The 12,964-nt window shown below is 34.3% G+C and overlaps 1 protein-coding gene across 5 annotated transcripts in view; it reads right to left on the reverse strand.

Annotated features, from left to right (window-relative positions):
- Positions 1-12,964, reverse strand: part of LOC109075773 (dystrobrevin beta-like) — a 38,978-nt gene that overhangs the window by 3,051 nt on the left and 22,963 nt on the right. For 2 of the 5 annotated variants that reach the window (XM_042774282.1, XM_042774280.1), the window contains exons 11-18: positions 5,427-5,520; positions 5,071-5,156; positions 4,553-4,666; positions 3,759-3,855; positions 3,551-3,571; positions 2,047-2,206; positions 1,422-1,511; positions 1,282-1,335 (exon numbers count right to left, since the gene is read on the reverse strand). In XM_042774282.1, coding sequence (XP_042630216.1) covers positions 1,282-1,335; positions 1,422-1,511; positions 2,047-2,206; positions 3,551-3,571; positions 3,759-3,855; positions 4,553-4,666; positions 5,071-5,156; positions 5,427-5,520 — 716 coding nt within the window. Of the gene's footprint in view, positions 1-37; positions 72-1,281; positions 1,336-1,421; positions 1,512-2,046; positions 2,207-3,550; positions 3,572-3,758; positions 3,856-4,552; positions 4,667-5,070; positions 5,157-5,426; positions 5,521-12,309; positions 12,385-12,964 lie in introns of all 5 variants that reach the window. The other 3 variants (XM_042774284.1, XM_042774283.1, XM_042774281.1) reach the window with 3 other exon arrangements.

Below are 12,964 nucleotides of genomic sequence, written 5' to 3' on the forward strand. Positions count from 1 at the left end.
AGGGGCAGGACTAGACAATGTTCTTATTTATACTTACATGAAGTATTCTATATTCTTTTACTCTGACTCAGCTAGAAGAAAGAAAATAGGCCTTAATCAAACTGAGAAACTATGGTCAACTAATGACTACATTCTAGAAGCTGGTAATTATGGATGTTTAATATTGTTAAATAATTAGGGATGCACCGATATTAAAATTCCAATAATCCAATAATTATTGTCATGCTATGTCCAAGAACAGATAAATGGCCGATATTAAGATTTATACTATTTATACTACTTTGTCTATATAAATAAAAATAAATATTTATACTGCTACAAGTGAATTTAGGCATCAAATTATAATGTACAGTGTGAAAATGGATATTAATTTTGCTGCAGATTAACAGTGTTATTGATTTTTTTTTTGTGTGTTTTTAAAGATTTTGGTTTTTAAAGACTTTAAAAGAGCACTAGATGACAATGAATGTGCAGAATTAAATATTCAGTATCAGCCAATATATATACTACTGTTCAAAAGTTTTTAAATTATGTTTTAAATTGTGAAAAACTATTTTCTATCTTAATATATTTTCAAATGTGATTTATTTCTGTGGCGTGGCGACAAAGCTGGATTTTCAGCAGTCCAGTCTTCAGTGTCACATGATCCTTCAGAGTTCATCACCAATATACTGATTTGGTGCTCAGAAAACATTTCTTATTATTATTTATGTTGAAAACAGTTGTAATGCTTAATATTTTTGTGGAAACAACTTTTTTAGGATTATTTAATAAATAGAAATTTAAAAAATATATATTAAACTGAAATCATTTGTATCACTATAAATGTCCTTTGTCACTTTTGATCAATTTGCACCCTCAATTTTGCTGAATACAACCATTAATGTCTTTAAAATATCCCACCCCAAACTTTGAATGGTACTGTATGCAAATTTGTAAATGTAAAACAAAACAACAACAACAAAAATAAATAAATAAATATATATATATAATTGATTTGTAATTTTTGAAAATTTGTAAATGTAAAACAAAACAACAACAATATATATATATCAACAACAACAAAAATAAATAAATAAATATATATATATAAAATTACCAATAACTCCGATAACCGATAATTCATGTGATTAAAATGCTTTGGTGCTTATTTGTAGGTAAATGGTTTGTGTGAATAAAAGCTTGTTTGATTATTTTTTGTTTTTTTGATATTTGTTTTTTACTTTAATTAAATAAGTAAGGAATAAGGGTAAAATGGCAAACAAGGCCTTTGGGACTCACCCTTCTCCCTTCCATTTCGCATGTTCTCCTCTTCTTCTTCTAAACCGTCATCCACTGCATAATTGACAAAAAAAATTACAATTACCACTAAAATCATGAAGTGAGTACTTAAGAGGACAGAAGTGAGTTTACAAAAGTACCTGAGTGAAGTTCTTTCACTAGTGACGACATAGTGTTTGTGATTGAGTCTGCAGCCACTAAAAGATCATTACGGAGATTTCTTGGTACACCTGGATGAAAGAGGAACATTTTCAGATCACAATATCCAGAGGTATAATATATCAATCCAAAATTAATTTAGCGACTTAAATTTCAGTCAGTTCTTCATTATCATATGGCATTAGATGTCTTGGAATATATTTAATATCAGCTGTATAGACTACATTTATGTTATTTTTAGTGCTAAATGCCTCAGTCTTTATTTATAGAAAAGATTCTTCCCCTAAACATCTTCTAATCTTGTAAACTTGTTATGAACATCTCATAATCATCTTCTAAACTTCTTAACATCTCCAAAACCTCTTCTAATCATCTTCTAATGATAATTAAATATGCATATAAATAAGCACCTTCTAAATATGTTCTACACATCTACTAAACATCTTTTAATCATCTTGTGAACATCTTCTAATAATAAAATGTTCTAAACATCTTCTAACCATCTTCTAAACATCTTCCAATCATCATCTTCTAAACATCTTCCAATCATCTTATAAACAATCTTGTATGGATGATAATGTCACTGCAAAGCTTCAGACTTCTCACCCTGAGAGAAGGCATCCAGCACGTCATCTCCGACCCCTGCCAGGCAGTCCTGTGGCGTGTGTGTAGGGGTTGAGCCGGCTGAGGTGGAGCGGATGGGCATAGGCATGGTGCAGCTGGCACTGTGGCTGGGAGATGAGTGGGGCGAACTCCCCGCCTGAGCCTGTAGGAGCGAGATGAGGGAGGAGAACACAAAAATTACACTACATGTGTAACAACCTGAACCTCCATTGGTCCCTCGCTCCCCAAGTAGCACTAATGAAAAGCTACTACTTCAGACACACCTATAGATATTTGATCTTTTTCTTTAGGTTGTAGCGCATAAATCTTTGGCCTGAGATCTCACTGAGCAGCATGCAAGTGCCATTAGAGGAGCAAAAGGATGGTAGAAAAGGGCTGCACTGTCCCACAGATTGATACTGGGCCCATGGCCTGTGGCCCACTGCCAGGCAGCAGATGGCTGGCCAGACTGTAGTCACATTAGACGTGAGGTGCTTAGCCCTGATGAAAGGAGAGCAGGTCTCTGATATTTGGCAGGGAGACATTGAGCTCGTGGTCCCTCCCTGGGTCACAGGAACAAAGCTGCGGGACTTGACTGGAAATGGGAGCTTCATGTCCTCGTTATGAGGAGCAGACGTGACAGAGATCGCCCACAGAGACAGTCTACGATAAGTTCATGACATATCCATGCTTTATTCTCATTCATCAACTTTCACTTATTACTCATTTTTAAGGTTTTGTAGCAGAAAACTATTGAACAGTCCCTTTCTTTCAGCATTTACTCGTCGTTATATCATTTCAAGCCTTTATGACTTTCTTTCTTTTGTGGGACACAATGGACTAGTGCTCCAAAAATGACAAAAAGAGTAGGGATGCACCACTGTTAAAATACATTAAGATACAGATGATTATTTTCATGCCACGGCCAATAACTGATAAAGCAATTTTGTCTAAATAAATTAAAAATGAAGCACTTATAAACAAACATTTTAAAAGTGAATTTAGGCATTACAGCATTATACTGTATATAGTCTTAAAACTGCATATTCTTTTTGAGATTAGCTAAAGACCACATTACAAAATTACATTTTTGTAAATATTTTGTTCAATCAACTTCAGCAATTTTTGTATACATTTATCATGCACAAAGTTAAGTAAAGTAACAGATTTGCTGCAAATTAGTATTTTCGTTCTTTCCAGAGCTTGGTGGAAAAAAAACCCATTCATTTTCATTGGAAAAGATTAGCCTAAACATTCTTTATAATATCTCATTTTGTGTTCCACAGAATAAAGAAAATTAGGGTGAGTAAATAATGACAGAAGTTTTCATTTTTGTCAGTGATCCTTTACATTTCAGCGTTATGCAACCCATTAATCTTTAACCTTTCACCTTTTTGAAAATATCTGTGGTTTGCCAAACACAACACATATGTTAGATCAAACTTTTGCAGCTGTGACTCTGCGTGTTTACTCCAGAATTGCAGAGCTGTATTAAAGGAACACTTACTGCCTGTTTCTGCTCTTCGTCCTGTCAGCCAGAAGATGAGAGATGACAGTGAGTGAAAACAGACACGTCAGAGAAACAGCGGTGGGAGAAAGAAAGGTGAACCAAAAAAAGAGAGACAAAAAGTGAGCACAGAACGAGAAAACAAATGACGTTTTCATACATGTCGCGGGAAATGAAGCGCCAAATTGGTGTCCGAAAAGTTTCGTACCTTCAGCAGCCTCATGAGACTTTCCAGCTGGACCATTAGTTCTCTCCTGCTCTCCTGAAGGGCCGACATGCGCCGCTCCAACTCATCTTTTCTGTGCCTGAACCAAACGACAGACAAAATGAATAAATGAATCACCAGATGAATCATAAAAATCAATGACTGCCAAATATACACGACTTATTATATGATGGAAAACAGGATTTCCTTTGCTCTTTTGAAATAAAAAGCTCCTTGTACTATGTTCATTATGCAAAGCTCCCTACACAACCCACTCATACAATTCACAAAACCTAAGTGGGAAAAATGGCTCATGCTAAAATGGTATTGACTTCAGAACCAAAAGTAGAGGATATTTGCATATACTAATCTTAAAGGTAGAGTACCAGAAGCAAAGCTTTTGTAATAATAGTAATAATGGTGAAATCATGACTGGATTGCTCAGAATTGCACATAATGTGGCTAAATCTCCATGAAACTAAAACAAAGAGGGCAAAAACAGCACATAATGGAAATGTGCTCATTCACTCATCTAATCAGTCCAACATATTATTAAGAAAACTAATTTGGCTCCTACATGCCCTCTGGTGCCCATAAAAGGTACTCCGTTTAAATGACTTGAACAATGACTACAGGGAGTGAAATCCCACCCAGTCCATTTAAAACTTGGTATATGTTCCTAATGACACTCTGAAGTTATGGATAATTTAAAATTTAATGCTCTGATTAATTCTACATCCATTCTGTTGTTTTTGTACATGCGTGTATAAAGGCTATGTGTGAATGTGTTTGTGTACCGTAGCAGCCGTAGCTCTGCCAGTAGAGTGGGGTTCTGCTGGGCTTTCTCAGGGGTGGGTTGAGAAGCCTGTTCATGTTCGAGACGCAGACGCTGGATTTCCTGCAGTATCTCCCTATATGCACCAAACACAGTAACCAAAATGAACTTCACTGGCACCTATTGAAAGCACTCAATTCTAATGTAACACAGTCTCTGTAATCACTTTTGTCTTCAATAATAATATTATTATTATATTATTTTAATTCTAAATAATAATTAAATATTTAATAAAATTTATGTTTGAATAATTAAATATATTACAATAATAATTATTATATTACTATATGATTTAACTGTTAATAATATTTAAATATTAAATATTTTTATTGGTTGAATAATTAAATATATTACATGATTACAACATTTCAGTTATTGTTATTCTTTTATGGGACGGTAAATATGAATCTATAATCACTTATTTTAATTTAGCTTAAAGATATGTAGTTCCATTGAAACTCCAACTATTCAAAACCCCACCTGTTTTTATTCTCTAGTTCTGCGATGAGCTGCCTCTGTTGCTTATTAGCATCAAAGTTGAAACTCAGATCAGTTGGAGGGCATTGCTGAAAGACATAATAATTAGTATTACTGATTATGCACAAAACTAATTAGAAAGATGCCGATGAATGTACACATGGAAAAATACGTTGCCTAGTTATGGAGCATTAAAGCCAAAACAAATATTACTAAACACTCTGTAGATTTTCATTAATTCCACACAGCAAATAAAAAGTGTCCTCTGAAAACTTCATCAACAAGGTGTTTTTTTTTTCTTCTCTTTTTCTGTGTATAGTATTGGTGTCATCTGAGTGTGTTTGTGAACTGAGTCTCACAGTGGAGTTGCTGGCCTCCGCTGCCAGACGAGCAGCATATCGCGCGATAAGACGATGTTCTTCATCCAGTCTGCTGGGACTCTCAAGGGTGCTACTGTCCAGACAAATACACAGAATAAGAAGAAATACATAAAGCAAGATGAAGAGAGGCAAAGAGAGTGATGGAGCATGAGACGGATGATGGCAGATGTGAATTCCAGAAATCAACATGAGTAATGAAACATCTGAGATGATAGATGACCATCAGGAAACAGTTTTGGGGAAGATACTCTTAGTCCAAAGCAGCTTAAGTACAGCCATGATACATAATATAATATAATGTAATTTTTAGTGATTTTTTCAGTACATTTTGTCATTGTTCATTTAATTTGAGCAATTTATATACATTTATTTTTTTTATCATTACATTAGATTATTTATAATATATCAGTATTAGCATTTTCATCCACCTAAAACATTCAGAGCAGGTTTCTTGTGTCTGCATGGCTGTAGAACGCAGACGTGTGCAGTGGATCTGGTTGTGTGGCTGGCTCTTATGTTATAGTGTTTGGCATATGGCTGGAGCAGATGACGGAGCATATGTTTTCTTTCCCCATTAAGTGCTCTACAATTAGGAGTGAATCGCGTGTGCATATGTGTGAATGTGTACGTTCTGTGAGTTAGACACCACACAAAAACACACATCTATCAAAATGCACACACCACATTCATCAATCAAATGTAACACAAATATTATATTAGTCTGATAATACAATAGGATAATAAATGGCTTGCATAAAGCTGGACTGCTGTGGCAGTCTCTGTGGCCCTGCCGCCGTGACCTTCCTGAACTCTCGCAGTCTCAGCGGAGTGATTCATTAAGAGGGTTGTTTTCATGCCAGACGTCTCACAGACAGACATGGTGTTTATAATAATCAGTGTCATGCTGAGAATGATCCACTGGAATCCACTTATTGATATGGCACCCTGACAGCAACTGTTAGGCACTTATATTGACACTTAAAGGTGCTCTGGGTAATATTTTCTCATTAAAAATGAGATGAAGAGCACTTTCAACAAATAGAGGGTATGTTTAAAATTATGTGCACTATGAAACAACAACTCTGTCCTCGGAGAAACAAATTGGTCTTCCTCAAATTCTTTAACTGGAAATATACCCTGCAACCTTTTATAATAATAATAATACATATAACATTATATTATTATTCAATTATATTAAACTATTTGAATTATTAAACATTACTAAATTAAAAAAATATATCATTATTATTACAAAATGTAACATTAATAATAGAAAATAATGGTGATGGTGATGATTATTGTTTATTATTATTTTAGTATTACATTACAGCAATATTAAATTATTAAAATTTCATTCGAAACATTAAACATTAAAAATAATATTTAAATATTTTATTTATTATTACATATAACGTTACAAAAATATTAAATTATATTACACCTGTATTTGAAATATTAAAATGCACTAAATGTAAATAATTATTATATATTATCACAACAACATAACACATATAACATTACAGTAATATGTACTTATTAAAATGTTATTCTGAATATGTAAATTGTATTCCAAATATCAAATTACTAAAATTAAAATTATTATAAATAAATAATATGCTAATAATAACAATGATGATGATCATTATTATAAAAATATTGAATTGTTAAAATTGAAATATTAAAAATGACTACAATTAAAATTATATTAATAATTATAATTATTTATTATTATCATTAAATATTACATTACATTTAACATTAAAATATGCAATTATATTATTATTATTGTTATTATTTAGCACTTCCTTGTGCTTATAAAAGTGCATCTAAACAAAAAAAAGCAAACCAAACAATACAACAGCAAACAAAATCAAATTTTTATAGACTGATCATAACAATGGAGTCCCATGTGTGTGATCCACCAGCCACACAACGAGTACAAGCGAAAAAAAGAAATTGTCCAAACATGGAGTCCCTTATGGAATTGGTGGGACATAGCTTCCATGCTTCCTCTATACAGTCCAAAAATGGGAAAATACTATCAAAAACAGATCACATGACCTCAACTTTATTGCCAAAATAAAATTATATATGGTAACTAGAAGTGACAGTGTGAACATCTTCTATTTATGATAAATATTAGCAACTTCATATCATTTTTAGTTTGTCAAAAGAATAAAAAAAAGTCATAAAAGTCAAACATTTTACATTCTAAATGGACCTGAAAAAAAAATTAAATGTCAAATAAAAATAAAAAGTATACTCTGACCCCTTTGAATGCATAAGTGGATAAAGGACATGAAGAGCATATCAACATTCTCTGTACGGCTAGACTATGATAGAGGTGGAGTCTATGATTTCATATCCAGTGACAGGTGGTCAATACTCCCTTAACTTCAAATTAAAAACTCATTCGGAGCAAATGGAAAATGATATTTCTGTTCTGGCAGCAGGACTGGCCATGACCCAGCAGACGATAAATTCTACACGTGTAGATGTCCTTGAAGGCCCGACCCGGTAAATGAACGTGTGCTGGAGAGGTGCACCGTCAGCAGAGAGACTCGCTCGCGCTCATTGTCCTGCCTACACCTGTCCTGTTCCTACAAGGCCATGCAATTACCCCCAAAATGAGTTTTATGAAGGTTCAAGGCTCAAAAAGTTCCACACAGAATCTTGTTGATGGTGTTTTGAGAAGTTAGAGAAATCAAGGATTGTTGTATTTTTTAATTTTTTTTATTTTTTTTATTTTAAAACTATATATATGTGTGTGTGTGTGTGTGTGTGTGTGTATTCAATAGTAATAGACTTGATTATACTGCTTGATTATACCACATTTATAGTCTTTTTGTTTTTCCTGTGACCCAGTTTTCCTGTGTTCTGATTAGTTATTTCTGCTCACCTGTTATCTTTTTAATTATCTTGTTAATCTCAGCATTTAAATATCCTAAGTACCTTCTATTCCCTGTCCATCTACGTTTACATTTTATGTCTGGTTGTTTCCTGTGAGACGTCTATTAAAGTTGATTCCTGTATATATTCCTTCGTTATGCAATTACAGCCAAACATGTGACACCCACTTAATAACAAATAAAAACATAATTAATACATTTTAGACTTATACCATGTGTATTATTTAGCTGTTAATTATATTATAATTAATTGAAATCCTCAATGCTGATGAGTCAAATCAGACTTTAAGATTCATTCATTCAATAAATAAATAAATTTATATATATATATATATATATATATATATATATATATATTATTTATTTTTTAATAAAAACAACTGCAGTTATTTTTCTCCTCTTTAATCGGGCTGTTAGACCATGAGGATTGGCCATAAGGTTTATAAACGTGGCTGTTTGCCGCTTCCGCATCACCCAGATCACGTCCCAGGTTTGTACAAAGTGTCACTACTGAAATGGAACAAGATGATGGTTTTGTAACTGTGTGCAAGTGTACATAAAGCTGTCTGTTTTATAAACTGCATGAGCAATGTCATTTTGGAAAGTCATCTTCATCAAGCTGTAATGCACTGCATTACTGTCCAAACAAAATAATCACAGTTTACAACATGGCAGACATCAGCAAAGTCAAAAGTTCTGGTACTTCAGTACTAAGATAGTATATTTAAAAGAAAAATGTTAAAAACCAGACTTTTTCAGTACTTTGGTAATACAGAGACTCGTTTCCCACAGGCACAGCTGCTTTCCAAATCTATCACTACCATTCAAAAGTTTGGGGTCAGTAACATTTTTTAAGAATTTGTTACTTTTATTCAGCAAGGACACATAAAATTAATTAAAAGTGACAGAAAATACATTTATAATGAATTTCTATTTCAAATAAATGCTGTTTAACTTTCTATTCATGAAAAAATCCTGTAAAAGTTTTATCAAGCTTTCCACAAAAATATTAAGTAGCACAACTGTTTCCAACATTGATAATAATAAAAAGAAAATCAGCATATTAGAATGTTTTCTGAAGGATCATGTGACACTGAAGACGTCTGCTTTGCCATCACAAAAATAAATAACATTTTAAAATATATTCAGATAGAAAACAGTTCTTTTAGGCAGTGATAATATTCCACAATATTACTGTTTTTACTGTATTTCTGATCAAACAAATGAGCCTTAAGCATAAGAGAATTCTTTCAAAAACGTTTTAAAACATTTAACAGATCCAAAACTTTTTGAGCTTTTGATAACTCTTTATAAACTTCAGCAATTAATCATTTAAAGTAATAAATAATCAGTTAGTATTTTTATTAATATTTAACTTTTTAAATATGTGGAAGAAAATAGGTAACTAGAGTCATGAAAATATACTTGTGTTGGTATAAAATCTTAATCACTATCCACCCACAATCTAATTGAACCTGTTCCTAAATGGACTGAAATAGCGCTTGAGTCCCAGTAAAGTGTTCTTTGCCAGATCACAGTAGTCTGCTGCATCCTCCATATAATGAAGAATTTATAACCGGCCTGAAAGATCGGGAATTGCATTCATTACAGATTTTGTTGATGCACTTGCAGCTTTACCTGATCTGCATAATTCCTTTAGCAAATGAGGTGCTAAAACAATGCAGATAGCACGTGGATCACCCTGGGCTGTAACCCAGCCTGAGACGCACCAAGGGTTCATAGACAGCAGCTAATTTCTCCATTGAATGCTTTTAGTAATCTGAATTGATATCAACTACTAAAAATCATCACGACTCTGACAAACGTAATCAGGTGCGGCAGGTTGCACCCAACGTAATTACATAAGAATGCAAAGAGGCAGCCTCCAGTAAACAAGAGTCGAGACAAGAATTAAGTGCATTATAATTCTGCATAAATGTTTGGCGCCGCAGGCATTACAAACAATGTGTTGTAACGTAAGACTGTGATGTTGGGTGAAAGGTTCAAGCAGAGAGTCTGACAGTCTGTGTCTTTGATTTCAGAACCAGTGGCGCGTTATTGATGGAACTAACATCTACAATCTCCCTCGACCACAGACCTCATTTAAATGCGTGGCATCTCCGAATGCCTGAGGTTTAAGAATCAAGTAAAATCAGCTCCTTTTAGACTGACTCTGATCATTACGGTCAGGGACTTCATGTAGGGTGAAGTGTTTACCCGTCCACTAGTCCTGCCTTAGACGCTGGACTATATTTAGAGCAGAATACACACAAACCAACCCCTCTCCGTGCAAAACATGCCACATCTGGCTCATTTAAGTGATTTGCCGTCATGACACGTGTTGATCTGAGACTCGATAAGTATTTTAGTATTCATCCAATGTAAGAACTTACAATGACAACAAATGTAACAACTTACTTTCCAATATGTGTTCAAATGAAGGCGTGCGGCACAAGAAATCCTGCAAGGAACGGGCTGCTTTGGCAGCAGCTGTAAATAAACGGAGAATGATCTTATAAAGAGTGAGATTGAATTTTCAGCTGATGGAAATGTTTGCACCAGGGCTCACCAGTATAATAAAATACAAAATGTTGCGCAATAAACCATGGGATACTTGGGTGCAAGTATCTTTTCTAAAGAAATTTTAATTTCTGTTGCTTTCTGTAGCTTATTGCTCTAGCAATGCCAAGGTCATAGGTTCGATTCACAGGGCAGGCATGAACTGATAAAATATAATGCAACGTAACTCGTGTCAGAAAATGTGTAAATGTAAATTATAAAAACACTTTAAGATTGTTGATGGGAGGTAAGCTTCCAATGCTAGAGACTGTGCAAGAAAAATCTCATCAGAAACTTTGAAGTCAATCCCTCTGAAAGTTTTTGTGTAATTCACACACTGCATCAAACCATCTCTTATAAATGTCACATTATGAAATACTGCTGGAGGGACAGCATGATCAATTTTCAAACCTTTGCGTGAGAACTTGCTACAAGAATGTAAAACAAACTGTTGTACTTTTTCACCATGTTCATCTAACTATCATTTTCTTTATAAACTGTGGAATAAAGTACCATCATGATATAAGTAATATAAATAGATAATTTTTTCACAATTTCTTCTTTTCTACAGAAGAAAGTCATACAGTTTTGCAGTAATATGATAGTGAGTGAATGATGACAGACAATTTTCATTTTCAACTATGACTGGATAGCAACTTAAATTTCATATTTGTTCTTCACATAAAGTTATTGCATGACATCAGAAGATGCAAATTTCAAAATCAAACGACTACTTTACATTTTTTGTAATTTTTCAAACATCATCTGTCCTCATTCACTTTCATTCTATGGAAAAGAGCAGCAGGAACATTCTACCTAAAATCTCTTTTTGTTTTCTTCAGAAAAATAAGAGTCTCAAGTCTTGAAGGATTTGAAATGACATGAGGATGAAAAAATAAAGACTTATTAATTTTATTTTGGCCTGATCTAACCTTTAAACTTCACAATGCCTGAAAGACCAAAGTTAACTGACTACAAGCAAAGGCATTTGTCTTGGGAACCTGGGCATGTGTCATCAGCACAAAACAGAAAAAGCCAACCTGACCAACTCTCTATTTACAAGATAAGGCTTTCCTCCCATCAGAGTTTATCTTCCGGATCACCTTGGGCTGCAGCCCGGCCTGGGAAGTGCAGAGGGTTCGGAGACAGCAGGCCAATTTCTCAATTCAATGCTTTTAGTCATCGGCCTTTGAAAGGCAAACATTCAACCTAATTCTGCAGCGATGCAATAAACATGGAAAATATTCTGCCCAGAGAAAGATGCTACAATCTTCTACTCATCCGCGCGCAACATAATTTCAAAACAAGCCGTTTTACATAACAGGCTTAAGTGGAGGAGCTTAAACACACACACACAATCAGCATGCAGACAGAAGCCTGTGTGGAACGCTTACCTTTTTGAAGGCGTGGGCGCCCCGGAGGAAATGAGAACGGTATCGTTCATGTCGTTGGCCACTGGCCTCAGCTGACTGCAAAATTACAGAGTTTAAGTCAAGCCTAGACACAAACCTACAGATGACGCTCTAAGCTTTCCAAGCGCACAAGGGACATCAAACCGCTCTAAGAAGTGATGTTATTTTTGAGCGCACATTAAACTTCCTCATCATAATTGCCTTCCAGACGCACACGTTTTAATTTAATGCTATTTGCCCAAACTTAATTAAGTTAACAAGACGACAAAAGGGCTTGAAGGAATTCTAATTAAAGCTGCAGAAATCCGAGAAGGTTGGGAGAAATAGAAAGGGGTGACATTGCAGAAGGTAATTTGTGTGAGTAAACAGTGCCACGGGATCCATCTGGACTCAGTGCCCACCAGTCCTGATGGACACACATGACAGAACTGTTCACTTCATAACATAAGGGTAATTCCAAAATTTTGACATAAACCGTTTTTTTTTATTTTTTGTCTAGTCACTATTTTTGGTTTTGGGAAACTGGTGGCTAATTCCTATTACCTTCCATACAATCTGCTTGTGACCCACTGACGGTTAAGTCTAGGGGTCATCCTTCATGCTTGCTTTATTTCTAAAAATCACACATTTCTATACA

Source organism: Cyprinus carpio, chromosome A17 (assembly GCF_018340385.1).
Source record: "Cyprinus carpio isolate SPL01 chromosome A17, ASM1834038v1, whole genome shotgun sequence".
In the NCBI taxonomy this organism is placed as follows: Eukaryota; Metazoa; Chordata; class Actinopteri; order Cypriniformes; family Cyprinidae; genus Cyprinus; species Cyprinus carpio.